Raw genomic sequence first — 21,251 nt, forward strand, 5'->3', positions numbered from 1 at the left:
GGGTATTATTGCTTCATGACTGTGAAAAAACTCAGCCCTAGGCTAAAGGTTGCTTTGGTTCTGCCATAAAGCTTAAACGTAAGACCTGAAAGGATCAAATTATTTTCAAGTAACTTAACTGTGACCCAGACAAAGCTCATATGTATACATATATGTATATAAATAAATTTATATATATATTTGTATATTTATTTAAATATAAAAGAATGTCTAGCACTCAACAAAGTAAAATTCATAACATTTGGGATCCAATTATCAGGTATGCAAAGTGACAGGAAAACACAACCCAAAATGAGGAGAAAATGTAATAAATTGAAAATGACTCAGAATTAATGCATATGATAGAATTAGTAAACAATGACAATTAAATGTTATAACTATACTGATACGCCAAAAGGCAGTGGAACAACATCTTTAAAGTACTGAAAAGAAAAAAAAATCCTGTCAACTTGAAATTCTGTACCCAGTAAAATTGTATTTCAAAAACAAAGGCATACAAGAGCCAAAAGTATTCATGAGTAACATATATTAACGCAAGTACTCAGGCAGAAGGAAGTTGATACTAGATGATAACAGAAAAAAAATATTCTTTTTAAATCACTTGAAATGATAATTTACAGTTTAAAGCAAAAAAAAAAATATACAGAGGGTTGTAAAATAAATGTAGAAGTAAAAATATGTGAGAACAATAACACAAAGACTGAAAGAGGGTAAATACAAGTATACTGCTGTAAGATTCTTATACTATGCGTGAAATTGTATAATATTACTTGAAGACAGACTGTGATAAATTATAGATGTATACTATTGAACCTAAAGCAACCACTTAAAAAAACATAGCTAATAAGCCAATAAAGGAGACAAAAGATAATAATAATACATATCCAGTTAATCCAAAAGAAGACAGAAGAAGGAAAAGAGTAACAAAGAACAGATACGACACATAGAAAACAAGTAACCAGATGGTAGATTTAATCCCAACAGTAGAAGTAAACTCATTAAACGTAGACCATTAAATGTAGATGGTCTAAACACCATAATTAAAAGGCAAGATTGACAGATTAGGTACAAGTAATGAGACCTTACCTACATTGAATGCTGTATACAAGAAATCCACTTTAAATAAAAAGACTCATATAGGTTAAAAGTAAAAGGATAGAAAAAGATATGCCATACCAAAAGAAAGCTTCAGTGACTATATCAGACAAAATGAATTTCAAGGAAAAGAATATTATCAGGGATAAAGAGGTTCATTTCATAAAGATTAAGAGGTCAATTCAAGAGAACACAACTCCTAAAAGTTTATGCACCTAATAGCAGAGCTTCACAATAAATGGAGGAAAAAACTGATAGAAAGAAGGGAGAAATAGACAAATCTACAATTTTGGTTGGCAATTTCAATACTCCTCTCTCAATAATTGATAGAACAAGGAGACAGAAAATTAGTCAAGATATAGAAGACTTGGGTAACACTACCAACCACGTTGACCTACTTGACATTTATAGAACATTCTACCCAACAACAGCAGAATATACTTTTTCCCCAAGTACCAAGAACATTTACCAAGATAGACCATATTCTGGACCATAAAACAAGTCTCAATAAATTTTAAAGGATTCAAGTCATACAAAGTATATTCATGGACCACAGTGAAATTAAATTAGAAGCCAATAAAAGAAAGATGTCTTGAAAATCCCCAAATATTTGGAAACTGAATAACACACTTATAAATAACCAAAGGGTCAAAGGAAAATTAAAAACTATTTAGACTGGCAAGGATGTGGAGCAACAGGAACATTCATTTATTGCTGGTGTGAATGTGAATGGTACAGCCACTGTGGAAGACAGTTGGGCAGTTTCTCACAAAACTAAACATGCGCTTAGCATATGATCTGGCAACATGCTCCTTGGTATTTACCCAACTGAGATGAAAGTTTATAATCACACAAAAACCTGCACAAGGATGTTTATAGAATCTTTATTCATAATTGCCAAAACTTGGAAGCAACCAAGATGTCTTTCAATAGGTAAATGGATAAATAAACTGTGGTATATCCAGACGATGGAATATTATTCAGCGCTAAAAAGAAATGAGCTGTCGTGAAAAGACATGGTGGAAACTTAAATTCATATTACTAAGTGAAAGAAGCCAATCTGAAAAGGGCTACATAGTGTATGATTCCAATTGTATGACGTTCCGGAAACTCTAGAGATAGTAATAAGACCAGTGGTTTCCAGGGATTTGAGTGGAGGGAGGGATGAATAGGCAGAGCACAGAGGACTTTTAGGGCAGTGAAACTATTTGTGTGATACTATAATGGTAGATACCTGTCGTTATACATTTGTCAAAACCCACAGAATGTGGACCACCAAGGGTGAACCCTCATGTAAACTGTGAGCTTTGGGTGATAATGATGTGTTAATGTAATAAATTTATTGTTATAAATGCACCACTCTGGTGGGGGATGTTGCTGGGGGCATCTGTGTGTGTGGAGGGAGACTAGGAGTGTACAGGAAATCTCTGTACTTTCTGTTCAGTTTTGTTGTGAACCTACAACTCCTCTAAAAAAATAAAGTCTATTTTAAAATATTGGGGGGGAAAGTATTTTGAACTGAATGAAAATGAAACCATACCAAAATGTGTGGGATGCAACTAAAAAGTGCTTAGAGGAAAATTTATGTAGCACTAACCTCCTATATGGGAAAAGAAGAAACCTCTCAATTTGATGATCTTGGCTTTCTCCATAAGAAACTAGACAAAGAAGGGTAAAGTGAACCCAAAGTAAGCAGAACAAAGGGAATGATAAAAATAAGAACAGAAATCAATAAAATGTGTAAGAGAAAACCAATGGAAACAGCTGATTTTCTTGAGAAGATAAAAGGAAACCTATTCTGGCCGGTTCTTCAGACAAACTCCTGCCCAAATAGTTCAAGGAGGGGGCTTGCAACACCAACTCACACCCAGGAAAAATGACAGGAGAGGTCTCTGGGTAACAAGAAATACCTGTTTTCCCACGTGCTGGGAGTTAATCAGTTTCCAAAATCAAGTAAGACCCAATGTGTTCTTCAGTGAGGAAAAAGCACAGGATTTCTTTATTTTTCCAGGAAAGTTGTTTGGACCTAGTCATTTAAGAAGTTTACATATATACTGTATTTGAGAGTTCTAAAACATTATTTCTTTAAATAATTCTATAATTCCAGCTTCATACTTTAGACATCCTTCTTTCATCTTCATCCCCTGTTATTCAGAATTTATGAATTTGAACCTTCTTCAGAGCTTCCCTTTATTTATTTTTTAATTTCTTTTTGGTGGGGGGAGAAAGAGATCATTTGCTATGTTTATTCTTGCTTGAACAGACACATTCTAAATTGATCATCAGTGAAGAATAGGATAAACATTCAGGAGCAAATATGTCTATTCTCTTAATCCTGACATTTGAAGAAAATGTATGAGGAACCTTTATATAAAATAAATCAGATATTCAATAAAGGCAGTATAGTTCAGGAATCTAAGGTCATGATGACTATCCCAAGCCAATGAAGTAATTTTTTCAATGAAACCATTACTTGATCATTTAACCTCTAAAAACAGCATCATCAAGCAGATGATCAAAATTGTCACTGGAGAGTACACTGGACATACAAAGATGAGTAAGTCATGGACTCTGCTGCATAGAGTTTTTTGTTGTTGTTTTCTTAGTATTTATTTATTTGGCTGCACCGGGTCTTAGTTGCGGCACACGGGATCTTCGCTGCGGTGTGGGGTATATTTTTATTAGTTGTGGCGTGCATGTGGGACCTAATTCCCTGACCAGGGATTGAACCTGGGCCCCCGGCATGGGGAGCGTGGAGTCTTAAACACTGGACCACCAGGGACGTCCCCTCCAAAGAGCTTTCTTTCTTTTTTTGTTTTTCCTACCCTTCTTTCCTTATATGAAAGGTAGCACACTATATTCTCTTTTGCACTTTGCTTGCTTTTTTAACCCATAGCTTCACTTTAATTTGTTCCATGGCTTTTTTTAGCTTATTGGCTTTCTGTTTTCTTCTATGAGGAGCAAACCTTAAATGACTGTTGTTTTCCCAAAATTACTGCTGCATAGTTTTATTGCATTTACTAAAATCATACTGTATTTACTTAAATCTTTTTTTTTTCCGAGAAAAACTTGGATTTAAACCTGCCACTTATCAGATGTGTGGCTCTGGGACAAGTAAAACCTCTGAGTCTCTATTTTTCCTTCTAAAAATGGTACCTTCACATCTAGTATCCCAATTAAATCCCTCAAAGATAGAGCCAGGCTCGTGAAAGCCCCTCAGGAAGGCCAGTTTCTCCCCTCCCTTCCTCTTCATCCCCACCCCCTGCAAACCTTAGGCAGCTGCTAACAGCTCCTGGCCGCAGGGAGAAACTTCACTGTGGAGAATTCTGGACCTGGTAACCAAAAGCAACACATTACAAAGACCTCTTGTTTTTAGGAAGCTGCTTAATCTGAATGTTTCCAGGTGATTTATTTAGAAACCTCCTTAGAAAAGGAGTCAAACTAAAGTAAAACTAATTTTCTCCATTCCCAGTTTTTTCCAGAAAATAGGTATATTTAAGAGAATTTATAGGCAAAGCCCTATTCAGGAGGAAAAGCTAAGAAAGCTCCCTTTTAGTTCCCCAAGTATGCTTTGTCGAGATGCAGCCTTACTCCTTAAACCATGGAGAGGGGTGAACACCAACTGGGAGCCGACAATGCCCCATCCCTCTCCTATGACACACATCGAGAATCAATTTTAGTATAGCTTGCTTTAAGGACCTTGGCCTCAGAGCCAATCATTCTGCATATGGTTCTTCAGGCAGTGTCTCCTACCTGATCTACCCAGGCAACACCTAAGCACCATCCCAGCCCAAAGGCTGCCAGGGCACCACTCCAGGTGTGGTGAAGGCAGTGTAGTTGCAAACATTCATAAATCTGAAGAGGGAACTCTTTGTTTGCACTCTGCTCCTTAGTAAGGAAAAGTTTTCCAATCACTGGCAGATCATTTGTAGCTGGGGTAGGTGACTGGGGTAGGACTTGGCATTGTTGTGGATATGCAGAATCAGGGGCACCCAGAAACCTTTTGGGGGACAGTGTTGTGGTAGGGAGGGCTTCCTAGGGCATCTGGAAAAAAACAGCTGCTGTCAAGTGGCCAGGCAGTCCCTACGCAACAGGGGTCACTGCCATGGCCAGATGGGTGCCACGCTGCAGTAGGTTTGGCAGGTCAGACACAAGGACCCAAGTGGATGAGGTCAGTTTACTCCACAGTCAGCCCCCTTGTGCCGAGGACAACACAAAAGCGAAAGGGGCCAGATGACAGGCAACATGAGTGGGGACAGGGCACCAATTCTAGAAGGCAGTGAATTCACTTTATAGGCTGCAGCTGTACCCTAAGGAGCGGCCAGGTGGAAAGTCCCCGGCTGAGAAGAATGTTCTGTGAATGCGTCCTGCTAGATGGAGAGGCGGACAAAGTGACTGTGACAGCACCTCACTAACTGCCCACCTTGCCATGTTCCTGGGATGATGATCTCAGGCCATTGCAACAAGACGAGGGGCAGCCTGCAGCGGAGCCTTGCCCACGCGACCTATGTGGAGGTGTGCAAGGTTGCCAGGGCGCCACGGCAGAGCCATTTTCCTAAGGCGGCCACCCCATCATGTTCCACGGAAGGAAGTGGACATGAAAAAGGTTTCTACCGTCGAGTCTGCAGTTGGAGGGTATGCCTGACAGTCCTGAACTTCCTTTCACCCAAGGAAATTATCCCCAGATATAATTAGAGTTTGGTCAGAGGAAATTTCTTAGAGCCACTTGTTTCTAAAATGCTTAGTTTTTGTCAATGTCCAGAGTCCCTTGAAAGTCAAAACAGTTCATTTACCAAATACCTTCTCTTTAAAATAAAAAGGTTGAGGGAGGCTCCACACTGGGACTCCTTCCCTCTCCCCCTTCCTTCTCCAGATGGATATAGTATCTGCCACTTATTCTGTGTTTAAGGGCCTGTCAGCAGATGGACTAATACTGCCTGAGCTGGTGAGTAACTCCCACGTAATGATCAGGAAAATAGGAAAAGGGACACGGAAGGCAAAAGGCAACTTAGAACTTCAAGTAACAGTCCGGCCTCCCAAGATCTTGGATTTGATGCTGCAGAGTAGCAAACAGTTTTGTGTGTTTCCAGTGATATGCTAGCACCATTCATGGAACATTGGGACTGCATAACTGATGTCTCAGATTGATTTTACCCTCGTCACCAGAATATCCCTAGGCACCCCCAGCCTGGGTGCAAACGAAGTCATGTGAACGATAATTACTCAGTGGTGTTGGCTGGCCCTCACTGATATACTGCAGGACCAAGTATTTTGCGGGGGTCAGTGAGGGATGACCCAGATCCGCTCATGAACAAGGCTTGCCAGGACCATCTAGGCTGCCATGCATGTGGGCGACTCCCCACTGGGCTGCCGGGTGGGTGGGTGGGGGCCTCGACTGCTATTTGTCTTCAGAGATCTTTGCTAACTGGCCAGGATTAGAGTGACTCTGGGATGAAAGGGTTGGTTTTCCACTTCAAGAGAATGCCTCCTCTCTGTAGGTAGAAGCATGTGGGTGTTCCAGGCCTTGCATTTAGGTCAGAGGAGCTGGAAAGATCCCCTGGAGTTTCCACACTGCCGTTGTCCCCCAGTTCAATGAGGGTATTCTCTTAGGAGGAAACTAAATTACACCACCACTTTGCCATTTAGAAAACTTCGTCTGCTCGTTTATTTTGCTTGGTGCATGTCTTAGTCATAACCACAGCAGTTTGAACCTTCGACTTGTCCCTGTTCCCTCTTTGGCTTTAAAATGCCACACAATCCCCCTACTGAGATTGGAAAGAAACTCCCTTTTACTATAATTTCAAGGAGAACTTGTAGAGTATTAGGATAATTGAAAAAAAAAATCGATATCATAATATCAGGGTACAGGTTTACAGATGCCTTGGGGATGTCAGACCAACAACAATTCAATTGATTTGGGGTTTTGTTTTGGTGTTTGCACAGTTTCTATGGCTTCCAGAGCCTCACAGTTTCTGTGTCCTGGGCAGTCATGTAAAGGCTCTTTGTTGAGAACTCAGATTCCAGTTTGCCATTAATCTGAATACACCCTGCTCACCTCAACCAAGTGTGAAACTGGAGGAGTCTCAGAAAGGGGCTATTCAGCTGAAATTGTATTTTTTATAAGAAAGTCTCAGCTGCCACGCCGAGTAGAGTGTTTGCTTACTTGGGCAGTTTATTGCCTGTGGGCCCAGTTTGTGTAAGAGCGATGGCAGGGATGAAGTTAAGCTCAGTATTTTTCAATTATAGGACATTTAAAAAACAAAAACAAAAACGAAAACTAAAAACAAGAAAGAAAGAAAAGAAGCAAAGCCTGCATTGAAATTGTGATCTTTCAACCTTATTTGTTTTCCATGTAGATGGTTATTTAAACAGTACTTTTCTCCTCAATTAGGTCTTCATACTAAAAGCAGAGATGGATCCCAGAGGCAGCACTTCTTCCTCCCTGATGGTCTGAACAGTTTTCAATGGCTAATGGCCTATAAACAAGTAATGTCTTGTAGCCATTGAGGCCAAGAGAAGTGAGAAGGAGTCTTTGACAGTTACTGGTTTTCTTGGATAAAGCTTCTAAGCAAACAGGGAGACTGCCATGCCAGAAGACTCTGTTATTCAGCCTGCATTTGGTTCTCCAAATTCGGGAACTTGTGGACATCCGTGTGTCAGCATTCAAGACAATTTGATGCTTCAAGGAACCTCACAAGGTTTTTAAGTGCAAGGTGATCAGATAGAATGATGTGAGTGCTCATCCCAAATCAGCCACATCAGCTTGGTTTGCAGGGTAGCCCTGCTGAAGGAGGCTGCGCAGAGAGGTCAACCCTTAATGGGTGGGAAGTTTCACTCTGTTCCCTCTCTGCAGGCTGGTGCAACAATTTCCAGATGAAGCTCATTCTGGAGGAGAGGAGAGTGAGAGAGTTACCTGGTCCTCCTGTCCTGCTCTTGTCCTTCCTCTCCTTTCTGAGACTCTGCCATCTCCCTGACCCTGGAGTTCATGAGTTTCCCCAGGTTGCTTCCAAAAATTCCCCCTTTGCTTGAGTTACTGAGAGGAGAGTTTCTGTTACTTGCAATTGAGAGAACTTTAAATGACACAGCCTTCCATGGCCTGGCCCCTGCCTCTCCCTCCAGCTTCTTTTCCTGACACCCCTGCCTCAGCCTCAAGTTGCATGCTGTCACTGTGTGTCACACTGTTGCAAGCCTCCTTGCCTCCCTAAGCATCTTGGGCAGGGACCAGGTCTTATTTATCTTTGTACCCCAGCACCTGTCACAATGCCTGGCACATAATAGGAAGTTAAAACATGTTTGTTGAATGAAAGGAAGGTAAAAAGAAGTGGGATTTTCATTTCTGCAGGAAAAATGAGAGCGTAAGGTGAGGAACAGAGTTTCCCTATGGGTAGATACCTGAAGAGGGTTCTGGCCCTAGAAAAGCAGTGATTGTAACAGACAGTAATGAACCTCAGAAGGGTTCGAAAGAGTGGTGCAGTCCGCGTGGAATTAGATCCTCTCTTTCTTGCCATCATATCCTGTTTCTCTCTTCCTGAAATATCTCTGCCTCCCATTCTACCAGTGCCATTGTATTAGGGGTTGGAACTGTCAGGTTACTTAGATTCAGAGTTCTCATTCCCTGCATTCCATGTCCTTGGTGATGTGTGTGTGTTGTGTCCCCTAATGGGAAGGGACTAAGGACATCACTGGAAAATAGGTGGGTCAGGATTGTGCATCCAGAGAGCCTAAGTCTATCTGAGCAACTCAGGGAAGGCTCCAAAGAGGAGGCGGCATTTGGACTGAGACTTGAAGGATGATTAGGAGTTTAACAAGAGGATGGGGAGCCCAATGTGTTCAGGGAGCTACAAGGACTACGGCTGTAGATTAAAATCACGCAGCTTAAGTGAGGACAGGAGGAGTGATGGGGGGAAGTAAAGTTTGCACTGGATGTTTAACAGACTCCTCACTTTGTACATTTAATAGACCCTGAGATACAACTTAGCAGAATTATACATACATTTTAAATTGCCAAGCTTACTAGAGAACCCCCTATGCAGCCACTTTGGTTATTTCGTGTGTCACCATAAGAAGCAAAGCCATTAAGTATATAGACCCTGGAGTCAGGCTACCTGGGTTTAATTCCCAGATCTGCCTCTCCTAGTCCTATGACCTTGGGCAAGTTACTTGACATCGTCATGCCTCTGGTGCGTGATCTGTAAAATGAGAATAATAACAGTACTTCTTGCAATAAATCATAGGGATAAATGAGTTAATACATGTGAAGCCCTTAGAACAGTGCCCAGCATGCAGCAAACACTCACGAATCGTTAGGCACTTCATGATTATTTCTCTCATGAGGTTGTTTGCAGTCGCCAGTCATGCACTCTGTGCATAACCCCATGATATTAATTATACGATTTTAATTGTTCATTTGTGCATAGTTTCTCACTGGACTGTGAATTCCTCACAGCCATTAGTTGAATAAATATCTCTTTCCAAAGTAATTGAATTCATGCATTCAAGCATATTTCCTACTTACTACATTTATATATTGGTAACCCAAAAGAGCACTTCTCTTAGGATGGTGACTAGAAGATAACATTATATTTTGGAAATTCCTCTTTCAGGCTGGAAAATCCTTGGTCACAGAAGCATTGTCTTCTTTATAAAACCATGTTGGTCCCCCTGAGACTGCCGCTGGAAAACTTGCTTCAGGGAGGTTTTGTCCCGTTCAAATGGTTTAAAGAGCCCAGAGAAACAAGAAATATCTGAACATGGTCAGTTTGGCTGAAAATTTTTAGTAGAGCCTTGTTGCAAAACTTATAGCCAAGAAACCTCTTTCAAAGAGCCTTAACTCTCAAGAGATGCGCCAATTAAGATGAGCGGAGTTTAGACATCACTTGCATCTGGAGAAGCTGGTCCGATGCTCCTCATCCGCTTGTTTTGGTTGACTTGGAGGAGAAAGGGCACGGAAGAGGTTTCCTGCTGAGACCATAGAATCAAAGATAGAGTTGCCTTAGGAGATTGGCTCTGAGTCTGCAGGACCCAGAGAGCTCCACAAAGGCTGGACCAGAGCCCCCGAGTGTGCAGAAGCAGGTGTGTGTTTGTGGGATGCCCCGAAGGCACTCAGATGAGTCAGGACACTGGAAGACAGGAGATCTGAATTCTAGTTTTATCCCTTCGCATCAGCACAAACTTCTTAAGGCCTGGGTTTCCTTTTTTTTTTTTTTTTTGCCATTGAAGAGTTTGATGTAGATTGTCTCCAAAGTTCTGTTTTTTGTGTTAAGATTTCAGTGTTGGCCCAGCAGTGCTGGGCACAGTTTAGGTTGAGCAAATTGGCATTTATATGCAAGCCTCCCATGGCACCCCTCACCACCAGGACCCTTGTCTCCACCCTGCTCCGTGGACCTCACCCAGCCCCACCTGCACTGCCGCCTTCCCACTTGAGCCCCCAGAGGCCCAAGCCCTTCTTGCCTGCTCTTACCTGAAGCCTGGTTGTCTTCCTCAACCCCCCGAGTGGGGGCTCCTTGTGCTCTCTCACCCCACGTGTTTCAGGCCTGGAGTCGGGATGGGTCTGCTCCTAGCTCCCTTGAATCTGGCCTCGGCCCTCCAGCCCTGTCACTGCTGTCCTCTCCCAACCTCCTAGTCACCTCTGTCCTCCGCTGAGCATCCATGAGCTTGGCTCACTGCTTCTCTCTCCATCCTGACTCCTGTCACCATCTCTGGCGACTTGAACATCCACACGGACAATTCTGACCACACCGTAGCCTCTGAGGACCTCAAGCTCGGAGCACTTCACCTCTGATGGTCCACACAGCATGTACTCAAATACGTGTTGACGACATGTCGACAATGGGCACGTTTGAAGAGGTTTCATTTATCTTCAAAATTATGATACCTGTAACTAGGGTGACCATATAATTTATTTTCCAAACTGGGACAATGAATGAAAGAGAACACCAAAATAATTAAAATTATGTTAGTTTTGGAAGTATTTACTTATTGATGACAAATTGGTTTTTATATTAAGGACCCTGTAAAATAATTATATTCCAAAACTATTTTCCAAAATAAAATTTTTCTTCAAAAAACTTGTGTACATTGAAGTGACATTGAAAAAAAACTTTATATCAATTATCTGCACATTCAAAATCATAGGCAGAATAATTGTTCCTAGTACTTATGTTCTTTAATTAGTTTCCTAGCTAAATCTGTCACTAATAATGTGTCTCTGGTATCTTTATGAAGAATTTCCTTTTTGAAGCTAGTTTTCCTATTTTGAAGGTTTTGAACAAATCTGTTTGCAATTGCTTTCGAAATAAAATCTATGGTTAATAAATTTGAAATTGCTGACACCTTTCTCTGTAGACCACAACATTTTTAATTGACAATAACTCCTCAGGTATTGAGAATTGGTAAGTTCTATGCAAATTCTGCTAAATGGATGCTATTTTCAATTCAGAATTTCTTATGTAAATATTTTGTCCCAAGTATTGACACAGGTACTGTCTTTTGGCCTCCATTCAGAGTAGCATTCTCCAGCACATATTTTTACAGGATATAACTTGTCAAGTTAGTCATCTCTATTTAGGATTCTTCTGAATGTTTCCCTGTGGTGTATGTAATTTCACATCCTAATAAATGAGTCCTTGGTAGAAGCCAGAAGTAAAAAAAAAGTGGAGTTCAACCAAACCCATGCCAGCTTATTTTAATGAAACTAGTAATAACAGTATCTAGTTAACAAATGAAATATGCAAGACAAATGCTAAACTAAATGGGACTCAACAACAACAGGCATAAACAGGGGCTCTCCCAGGAAACAGCTCTAACACTGACCCCTCCGAGGCAGCTCAGTAGTTCTCAATCCTGGCAGCATATCATCAGTACCACCTGCCAATGCTCAGACTCCCTTCCCAGAGAGTCAGCTTTCACTGGATTAGCGTGGGGCCTGGGAACAAGCATTGTACTCTCAAGTGATTCTAATGTGCAGCTCGGGCTGAGAGTGGCTGCACCAGCCTGATGCACCACTTTTAAAGCCAGGTCAGTGTGGTCCTCCAGGGCCATTCCCCAACTGCTCCATATACTGCAGGAACACCGTGATTCTGATAACAGAGAACAGGGAGGTAAATCAGGCGCTGCCGTGCTGCTGTCACCTTGTCTCTGCACCCCCGTGGGTGCGCTGTCACCTTGGGCCAGGAGAGAGTGCACGGCAGGTGCTCTGGGGCATGAGTAGAGCAGAGAGGTGGCCCTGCCACAAACCCTGTGAACACTACCCATGACACGGTCAGAGTGATTGCATGAAATCCTGTCAAACATGTAATTAAGCATCTCCTATATTGTCATGACAAAAATGAAACTTGTGGAGAGTTACAGAATTCTAATGGGAAATTAAAATGTTACAAATCTCACAAAAGCTCTAGTTAAGCCTTCGTAAGTGCTGTGTTCTATTCTCAATTTTTATTTTGAAAACAATTCTCAAAATGTAAAATCCCCAGCATTCCCCAAACGATGGATTATTTTGGCTCATTCTACAAATTTATGATCACCTTTCTAACTCTGTGTTTCGAAGTATGAAAAACCACACTGGCAAAGAAAAATAACATGTGGTTTCCAAGCCCTAAGTGCCTTGCTGCCCCACGTGTGTCCCATAAAGCATTGGGGGTTGTCCGAGAGCCAGTCGGGAAAGCGGCATCTGCTGGTGCTTTGCCTGCTCTGAATTCAGTTCCGGGGCTGTGAGTTGAACTCTGTACAAATGTTCTGGATGACCTTGGGAACCACTTTGTAGAGGTGGTCGAACTCGTCCACAAAGAAGGCGTGGTCCCTGGCAGGGTGAGTGGCGATGACTTCCAGCTCGTCCTGTGCAGCCCATGCCACGCCTATGGCATAGGTGATCACTCCTGTGGGGACAAAGGGTAGATGAAGCAAATGTCCCCAAGGGAAAGTACTGAAATGAATCCTTGCCTTCCTGCTGCTCTGTTGGCCATTGTGCTTGAAGGCAACTGAGTCCAAAATCAGAAATGTGCCCAAAGCATGAACATCTGCTGTATGCCAGCAGCAATAAAGTTGGTATAGTTGCTATCTCATAGGCGTTTACAATCTTTTGGAGAGAAAAAACAGGAAAATGGAGTAAATGCATGATAAGAATTTCATGTCCAGGAGCAGCATGGGGATGACATTTGGACAAGTGAAACTTTGGTGCCGAGCAGATTGTACCACATGGCACACACTTGCTCTGTGTGTAGGGGCGCACAAAATTCAGTCTTACATGCATCAAAAGTCGGTTCGAGATCTTTTAAATGAAAATGAAACTATGGGTAGTCAAATCCATTTCACCTGCCTTCACTAATCAAGGTCGTTTTAAGACTTGCATGTCCTCCAAGTGGCACGTAGCCTAAACAGTAAGATGTTTGTCCAAGTTGTACTCCAGAAACTTGGAGTCAGCTGTGAGCTGACCTTAGCGTCAGCTGCGTCTAGCTCAACTGAGCTGGTTAAGACAGGATAGGACCACTGACCCTCCAACGGGGCATGCGCGAGTGCCCGCTTGGTGACCTTTAGAACAAGCGCAGAGGCCTGTAGCTTGGTTACGCCTGCGCAGAGCAACACTTCCACACCTTTTTCTAATCACACTCCCCACGCCTCAGACCGCCCGGCTCCTTTACTTGTTATAAATACCCCGAGCTCTTTGCCCTTGGGGCGGTAGATTTGAGGCTGGTTCTCCTGTCTGCCTTGCGAATAAACTCTCTCTACTGCAAACCTAGACAAAAAAACGGTGGCATTGAATTACTTTAGGCTTGAGGGTGACTTTATAAGCCATAGGCTCCAACCTCATTCCCGGCGCAGGAACCCTGCTTGCACAAGGACCTGGAGAGCTGTGACCCAGCATCTGCTCCATCACCACAGAAAAGTAAGTGTTTACCGATAAGAAAGTGGCGGGCAGTGTTGACTGATGCAGGAGGTCATGGAAGATGAAAGGGAAAAGCACTCTTTGGATTCAGAAGAAACAGAAATAAGATATTGGTAGCCTTTGAAGGGAGCAGCGGCAGAGGAGTAGATGCCAAAGAAACCAAGTGAATTGCTGTGAGTTGAGAGTGAAAAAGAAATGAAGATGTGGGGCAGCACATATAGCTGATTCTTTCCAGAAATGTGGCTATAAAGAGGAGGCAGGTGGTAACTGGAGCTAGAACATGGGGTCAAAGAATTATTTCCCTCTTTAGGAAGAGAGGGACTTGAGCTGGTCTAGATGCAAATGGGAACGAGTATAGTAGGATTAAAGGGTTTGGACTGTAACATGCAGCAGGGAGGAGAGGAATTCGGAGGGCAGGGATCTGTTCTCAGTGGGGAAACAGGCTGCCTGCTGTGTAGTTCTTGCCTGGTGAGCGGGTGCTTGACCTATTCCCACGCCCCCTCCAGGCTGGCCAGGGTGGGGTTAGCAAGATGGCCATGAGACAGAGGGCAGAGCCTGGGTGAGGGTTTCCGGCCAGGCTCCTCTCCCCCGCCAGCCACTCACAGGGCCCACATCGCTCTCTCCAGCATCTTCCGGGTGCCCTGTCCTGCTGACCGGAGAGCCATCCACACCTCACGTGGTTCTGGTCTAAGCTGGCCTTTTTTTTTTGGCCGTGCCACACGGCATGAGGGATCTTGGTTCCCAGACCAGGGATCCAACCCGTGCCCCCTGCAGTGTGAGCTTGGAGTCCTAACCACTGGACTGTCAGGGAAGTCCCTAAGCTGTTCTTCTGTTGTGGCTCCCTGAGCTGAAGTTAAGCTGCCCGTTCCTTCTCTTACCTCTCCAGTGTCTTTCCTCTGAACACGGTCCACATTGGGAGAAGCCAGCGTTGGGCTTTAGACCCCTGCCAAGTGGCTGCAGGAATAGCTTGGCTGCAGAATGGGGTTTAGACTGACTAAGCCCTCGTTTCTGCTCAAAGATGGAAGGACTGCCCCGCAGTAAAGACAGCATAAGCAGTACTAGAGATTTCTACTGGCAACCCAGCCTCGGCTTGGACACTCCCACAGTGCTCATTGCTTCCATGTCACTTGCATCTATTGGTCCTTGTTCTTTAAAGCTGCCCAGAACATAACAGCCCTGATAGTGCCCAGGACATCTCCCTTGATCTTCACTTCTCCTGACAAGTAGGCTAAGGCTACCCTCTGGGTGAGGTGCAAAGGAGGGGCATCTAGGAAAATGAGTGAGTGGAGCTGAACATGAGTGGGACCAGACGTTTGGAAAAAGCAGGAGAGCCCTGGGCTTGTCGAGAGCTGCCCCACCTGCGTCCTCCCACTCGCTTTGGAACTTTGGGCAGGTTGCTTCTGAGCCGTAAACCATCTTCCCTCTGCTGACATGAGCCCAAGGAGCCCTGTGAAGGCTGGCACGCGGGCCACCTGCCATCCCACCATTATGAGTGCTCCGCACAGGGCAAATCACTGGGCAGACCGTCTGAACTTGGTGTCTGGTTACTTTGGTTTCCAGAAGCCAGAACTGCTGGTTCCTAAAGGCTTGTTTATTTTTACACCCCTCCTTGTTTCAAGCAGGATTAAAAGCAGCTTTTAAAGAATATGGAAAATCTTGCATCTGAACCAAGTTTAATGTAGGCAGACAAGAAAACTACCCCCACAATGAGTGAGTCTCTTCACTAGTGCTTATCTACAGGTTTTTGGTTCACTGACCACTCCGTTTACTTCTGTTATCATTACTATTATTACTATCACTTGGGGTTTTCTCCAGGTTGTTTGTATTTTCCTGGTATTTTATGGCTCTTTCAAAACTGGTTATACATAGATTCTGTCAAAACATTAAATATGACCGATTTTCTAAATATTTACAAAAATAGTTTGCTCACTTTTCATGGTTGTAAACTTTCTGTTGCCCTCTTCCAAATTTTCATATGGAAATATCTCTTTAAATATTTTGAATGAAAATTTCTTTGAGGTCTCCCCCAAACCTCCAATATCTGGTTAGCAGTTGCTTACAAAAGTAGCACTCTTTTAAAACATCCATTTTCTTCAAATTTCTAACACAATTTTGTGGTCTTCAATGGAGATGAAAGCCATGAGTCAAATTCCTCTTCAGTGTGTCACATGTTGGTGTGCCCTGCCTCAGTGTGGGACCTTAACGTCGGCAGTCACCCACAGGCCGTGGTTTGCCGTGACACTGTGGAAGCCACTGTGGTGGCCCCTGCCTGACCCTTCTCTGCTGCCCAGTGGGGCCTGCAGTGTTGAACTACACCCCTAACACTCTCCCTGCAGTTCTGAACAGTTTATTAGGTGATAGGCAAAACCAGTGCATAGAGAGACAGTCCCTTCTTTGTCCCACTGGTCCACCAAGCCCCAGAGCGACGCTCAGCCCCAGACTGGTCAGCAAGACCAGCTCACTCACCCTCGTGATGGGCGACCATGGCCGGTATTCGGACATCGTCATAGGACCTCCCGTCAGTGATGAGGATCATTAATTTCCTCTTGTTGGGCTTGGACTTCTTGAAGAGCTGTTCCAGGGCGTAGTTGATGGCAGCCCCCGTGCTGGTCCCACCACTCCAGTACCCCACTCTCTTGATGGCGTTGAGAACGTCAGGCTTGGTGCTGTACACGTCGAACCCAAACTCCAGCCGCTGCTCGTAGGTGTACTGCACGGCCCCGATCCGCGTGTCCGTGTCGGAAATCTCAAACTCTTTGCTGAGGTTGGCCACAAACTGGAGAACCGTGCGGAAGTTGCCTGTCCCTACGCTGCTGGAGCCGTCGATGATGAAGCCAATGTCGGCCGAGTTTAAGCAGGTCTTGCTGCAGGCCAGTCGGTCGGTGTCACAGACCCGCTTCACCAGGGGCTGCACGGTCTTGTGGAGGCTGAACCAGTTCTGCACACTGAGCGAGTAGAAGCCGTTCGTTCTGCACACAGCCTGAAAGACAGGGGGAGGCCACCCGCCAGGTCAGGGGCCTGGCCACGCCCCCTCGCCACGCCCCCTGACCCTGCACCAGGCCTCCTAATGCGCTCTCTCCATCTCGGTTCACCCAGTCAGGTGCTCACCGGGGCAGAGACCCGTCAAGTTATCCCTGGACTCACTCCCACGCCCTCAGCCAGGTCTCTGCTTTTGTGGAGAGCCATCAGTCAAGCAAATCCACAGGGAGAGGGGAATCACTGGTTTCAGCTTCATATTTATGCCTCCTCAGGCCCCTCTGTTCATTTGTACTGGCAGCCAGCCATGAAGTTGGCATTGGTGGGCATCAACCCAGGAGAGATTAAAGAAAGCTTTTGTTGTGATTGGGAAAACAAAAGGCACGCATGAGACATAGCTAAAGAATTGTTTCCAGAGCAGCCCTGCATCCAGCAGGAAGGGAGTTCCACACGTGTCAGGCACCACGCTAGATGTTCTTAGATTATCTCACTAACCCCCCAACTTAACCCTACAGGGTGGAATTATAACCCCCTTGTCATGAAGGAACAAACCGAGGACCAGCTGTTAAGTGACATCCCTTGAATCCTTGAGGCCGGAACACAAATCTGTCTGCTCGTAGAACCCAAGCTCTGTCCTCTGGACAACCCTGCCTCCAGGCAACTTAATATTTACTTGTGCCCAAGTTTGTTCCAGAAAAAAACTCAAGACACCTGCAAATAAACATTGAGCAAGCTGGTTGGTGTGTTCCTGGAAGTGACTGTTTCCCCCTTGCCGCTGCCTCTCTGGGGGACGGGGTGGGTGTGCGTGGGTCACAGAGAGAATCACAGACCTGATGGCTACAATCGAAGGTGTATAATTAAAACATTATTTTAAGACAAGAAATGACTTTAAAATGTCCTAGGAAATATACTTTAATTGGTTTGTAAAAACCTAATGGGGTTCATAAACCTTTCCATGGCTTAGGTGGCATATGAGATGGGCGTTGAGGCTGAGCTGAGTTGTAGCCAACGGATGGAGAGGAGGGATTCCCCACCAGGCAGCCTGAGTAAGTCACAGCAGGATGCCAGGTGGCTGGAGCTAGGAAGATGCGCTGGGAAGCTGGGTTAGGACCACACTCCAGAAGACCTTGGGAATAATAGGGAATAATGAAGGATTTGAAGCAAGGACCCCACAGGACTGGAAAAACTCTTCATAAACATGAGCTTCATTGTGAAATCTAAACTGGAGGGAGAAATAATAGATATAAAGTAGTAGCTTGAACTGGAGAGGTGGTATTGGGCATGGGAAAGAGTGGACAGATGTGAGATATGTGACATGGGAGCTGACAGGGTGTCCTGGGGTGACTCTGGTTGTCTGAGACAGCTGTGGGGCCCGTATATACAGTCCAGAGGAGGAAAGAATTTGGGTGGGAAAGATGATGCACTTGGCATTTTGCATGTAACGTTTAAGGCTCTTGGGGACATCGGGTGGAGACTAGTCAATCAGCTGGAAACGAATGGCTGTTGAGCTCCAGAGAGACCAGGGAGGGAGACATATGAGTGTGTCATTGCCTGTGGGCAAAGGCTGAAGCTGTGGCCCTGGGAGAGGTTCTGGAGGGAGAAAACCTAGTGAGAGCAGAGGAGAGGGCAAAGAACTGAGCCCTGGGGAAGTCTACACTTAGGGTACAAGACGGAAAAGAGGGCTTCCCTGGAGGCACAGTGGTTGAGAGTCCGCCTGCCGATGCAGGGGACACGGGTTCGTGCCCTGGTCCGGGAGGATCCCACATGCCGCGGAGCGGCTGGGCCCGTGAGCCATGGCTGCTGGGCCTGTGCGTCCGGAGCCTGTGCTCCGCAACGGGAGAGGCCACAGCAGTGAGAGGCCCGCATACTGCAAAAAAAAAAAAAAAAAAAAAAAAAGACGGAAAAGAGGAGAGAGCAAATGAAGTAAGAGCCACACCATGTCCTAGAGGTTAAGGGAGATGAGAATTTCAAGGACAATGAAGTGCAGGATTCGTGCAGGGAGCTGAGCCCTAGTAGATCTGGAGACACAGAACACTAAAGCTTGCGGGCATCCCCCCACCCCTCCCTCCTATCCTCTTCCTTTTCTTTTTTTTTTTAATCATCTTTAATTTCTTTCATCAGTGTCTTATAGTTTTCTGCATAGAGGTCTTTTGTCTCTCTAGGTAGGTTTATTCCTAGGTATTTTATTCTTCTTGTTGCAGTGGTAAATGGGATTGTTTCCTTAATTTCTCTTTCAGATTTTTCACCATTTGTGTATAGGAATGCAAGAGATTTCTGTGCATTAATTTTGTATCCTGCAACTTTAACAAATTCATTGATTAGCTCTAGTAGTTTTCTGGTGGCATTTTTAGGATTCTCTATATATAGTATCGTGTCATCTGCAAACAGTGACTGTTTTACTTCTTCTTTTCCAATTTATATTCCTTTTATTTCTTTTTCTTCTCTAATTGCCATGGCTAGGACTTCCAAAACTATGTTGAATAATAGTGGTGAGAGTGGGCAACCTTGTCTTGTTCCTGATCTTAGAGGAAATGCTTTCAGTTTTTCACCATTGAGAATGATGTTTGCTGTGGGTTTGTTGTAGATGGCCTTTATTATGTTGAGGTAGGTTCCCTCTAGGCCCACTTTCTGGAGAGTTTTTATCATAAATTGGTGTTGGATTTTGTCAAAAGCTTATTCTGCATCTATTGAGATGATCATATGGTTTTTATTCTTCAATTTGTTAATATGGTGTATCACATTGATTGATGTGCGTATACTGAAGAATCCTTGCATCCCTGGGATAAATCCCACTTGATCATGGTGTATGATCCTTTTAATGTGTTGTTGGATTCTGTTTGTTAGTATTTTGTTGAGGATTTTTGCATCTATATTCATCAGTGATGTTGGTCTGTAATTTTCTTTTTTTGTAGTATCTTTGTCTGGTTTTGGTATCAGGGTGATGGTGACCTCATAGAATGAGTTTGGGAGTGTTACTTCCTCTGCAATTTTTTGGAAGAGTTTGAGAAGGATGGGTGTTAGCTCTTCTCTAAATGTTTTACAGAATTCACCTGTGAGGCCATCTGGTCCTGGACTTCTGTTTGTTGGAAGATTTTTTTTTTTTTTTTTTTTTTTGCCGTGCGCAGGCCTCTCACTGTTGTGGCTTCTCCCGTTGCGGAGCACAGGCTCTGGACACACAGGCTCAGTGGCCATGGCTCATGGACCTAGCCGCTCCGCAGCATGTGGGATCTTCCCGGACTGGGGCACGAACCCTTGTCCCCTGCATCGGCAGGCGGACTCTCAACCACTGCGCCACCAGGGAAGCCCTGTTGGAAGATTTTTAATCACAGTTTCAATTTCATTACTTGTGATTGGTCTGTTTATATTTTCCATTTCTTCGTGGTTCAGTCTTGGAAGGTTATACCTTTCTAAGAATTTGTCCATTTCTTCCAGGTTGTCCATTTTATTGGCATAGAGTTACTTGTAGTAGTCTCTTAGGATGCTTTGTATTTCTGCAGTGTCTGTTGTAACTTCTCCTTTTTCATTTCTAATTTTATTGATTTGAGTCCTCTCCCTCTTTTTCTTGATGAGTCTGGCTAATGGTTTATCAGTTTTATCTTCTCAAAGAACCAGCCTTTAATTTTATTGAACTTTGCTATTGTTTTCTTTGTTTCTATTTCATTTATTTCTGCTCTGATCTTTATGATTTCTTTTCTTCTGCTAACTTTGGGTTTTGTTTGTTCTTCTTTTTCTAGTTCCTTTGGGTGTAACGTTAGATTGTTTATTTCAGATTTTTCTTGTTGCTTGAGGTGAGATTGAATTGTTCTAAACTTCCCTCTTAGAACTGCTTTTGCTGCGTCCCATAGGTTTTGGGTCATCGTGTTTTCATTGTCATTTGTCTCCAGGTATTTTTTGATTTCCTCTTTGATTTCTTCAGTGATCTCTTGGTTATTTAGTAGCATATTGTTTAGCCTCCATGTATTTGTGTGTTTTACGTTTTTTCGCCTGTAATTCATTTCTAATCTCATAGCATTGTGGTCGGAAAAGATGCTTGATATGATTTCAGTTTTCTTAAATTTACTGAGGTTTGATTTGTGACCCAAGATGTGATCTATCTTGGAGAATGTTCCATGCGCACTTGAGAACAAAGTGTAATCTGCTGTTTTTCGATGGAATGTCCTATAAATATCAGTTAAATCTATCTGGTCTATTGTGTCATTTAAAGCTTCTGTTTCCTTATTTATTTTCATTTTGGATGATCTGTCCGTTGGTGTAAGTGAGGTGTTAAAGTCCCCCGCTATTATTGTGTTACTGTCGATTT

The 21,251-nt window shown here is 43.8% G+C and overlaps 1 protein-coding gene across 5 annotated transcripts in view; it reads right to left on the reverse strand.

Moving 5' to 3' along the window:
- Nucleotides 1-11,769: 11,769 nt before the first annotated feature.
- VIT (vitrin) overlaps nt 11,770-21,251 on the reverse strand; it is a 126,122-nt gene continuing 116,640 nt past the window's right edge. For all 5 annotated transcript variants that reach the window (XM_079940404.1, XM_079940403.1, XM_079940407.1 and 2 more), the window contains 2 exons: nt 16,442-16,955; nt 11,770-12,968 (listed from right to left, as the gene is read on the reverse strand). In XM_079940404.1, the coding sequence (XP_079796530.1) occupies nt 12,790-12,968; nt 16,442-16,955 (693 nt within the window). In that variant the 3' untranslated portion in view covers nt 11,770-12,789. The remainder of the gene's footprint in view (nt 12,969-16,441; nt 16,956-21,251) is intronic.

Source organism: Stenella coeruleoalba (genome assembly GCF_951394435.1).
Source record: "Stenella coeruleoalba genome assembly, chromosome: 13".
Classification (NCBI taxonomy): domain Eukaryota; kingdom Metazoa; phylum Chordata; class Mammalia; order Artiodactyla; family Delphinidae; genus Stenella; species Stenella coeruleoalba.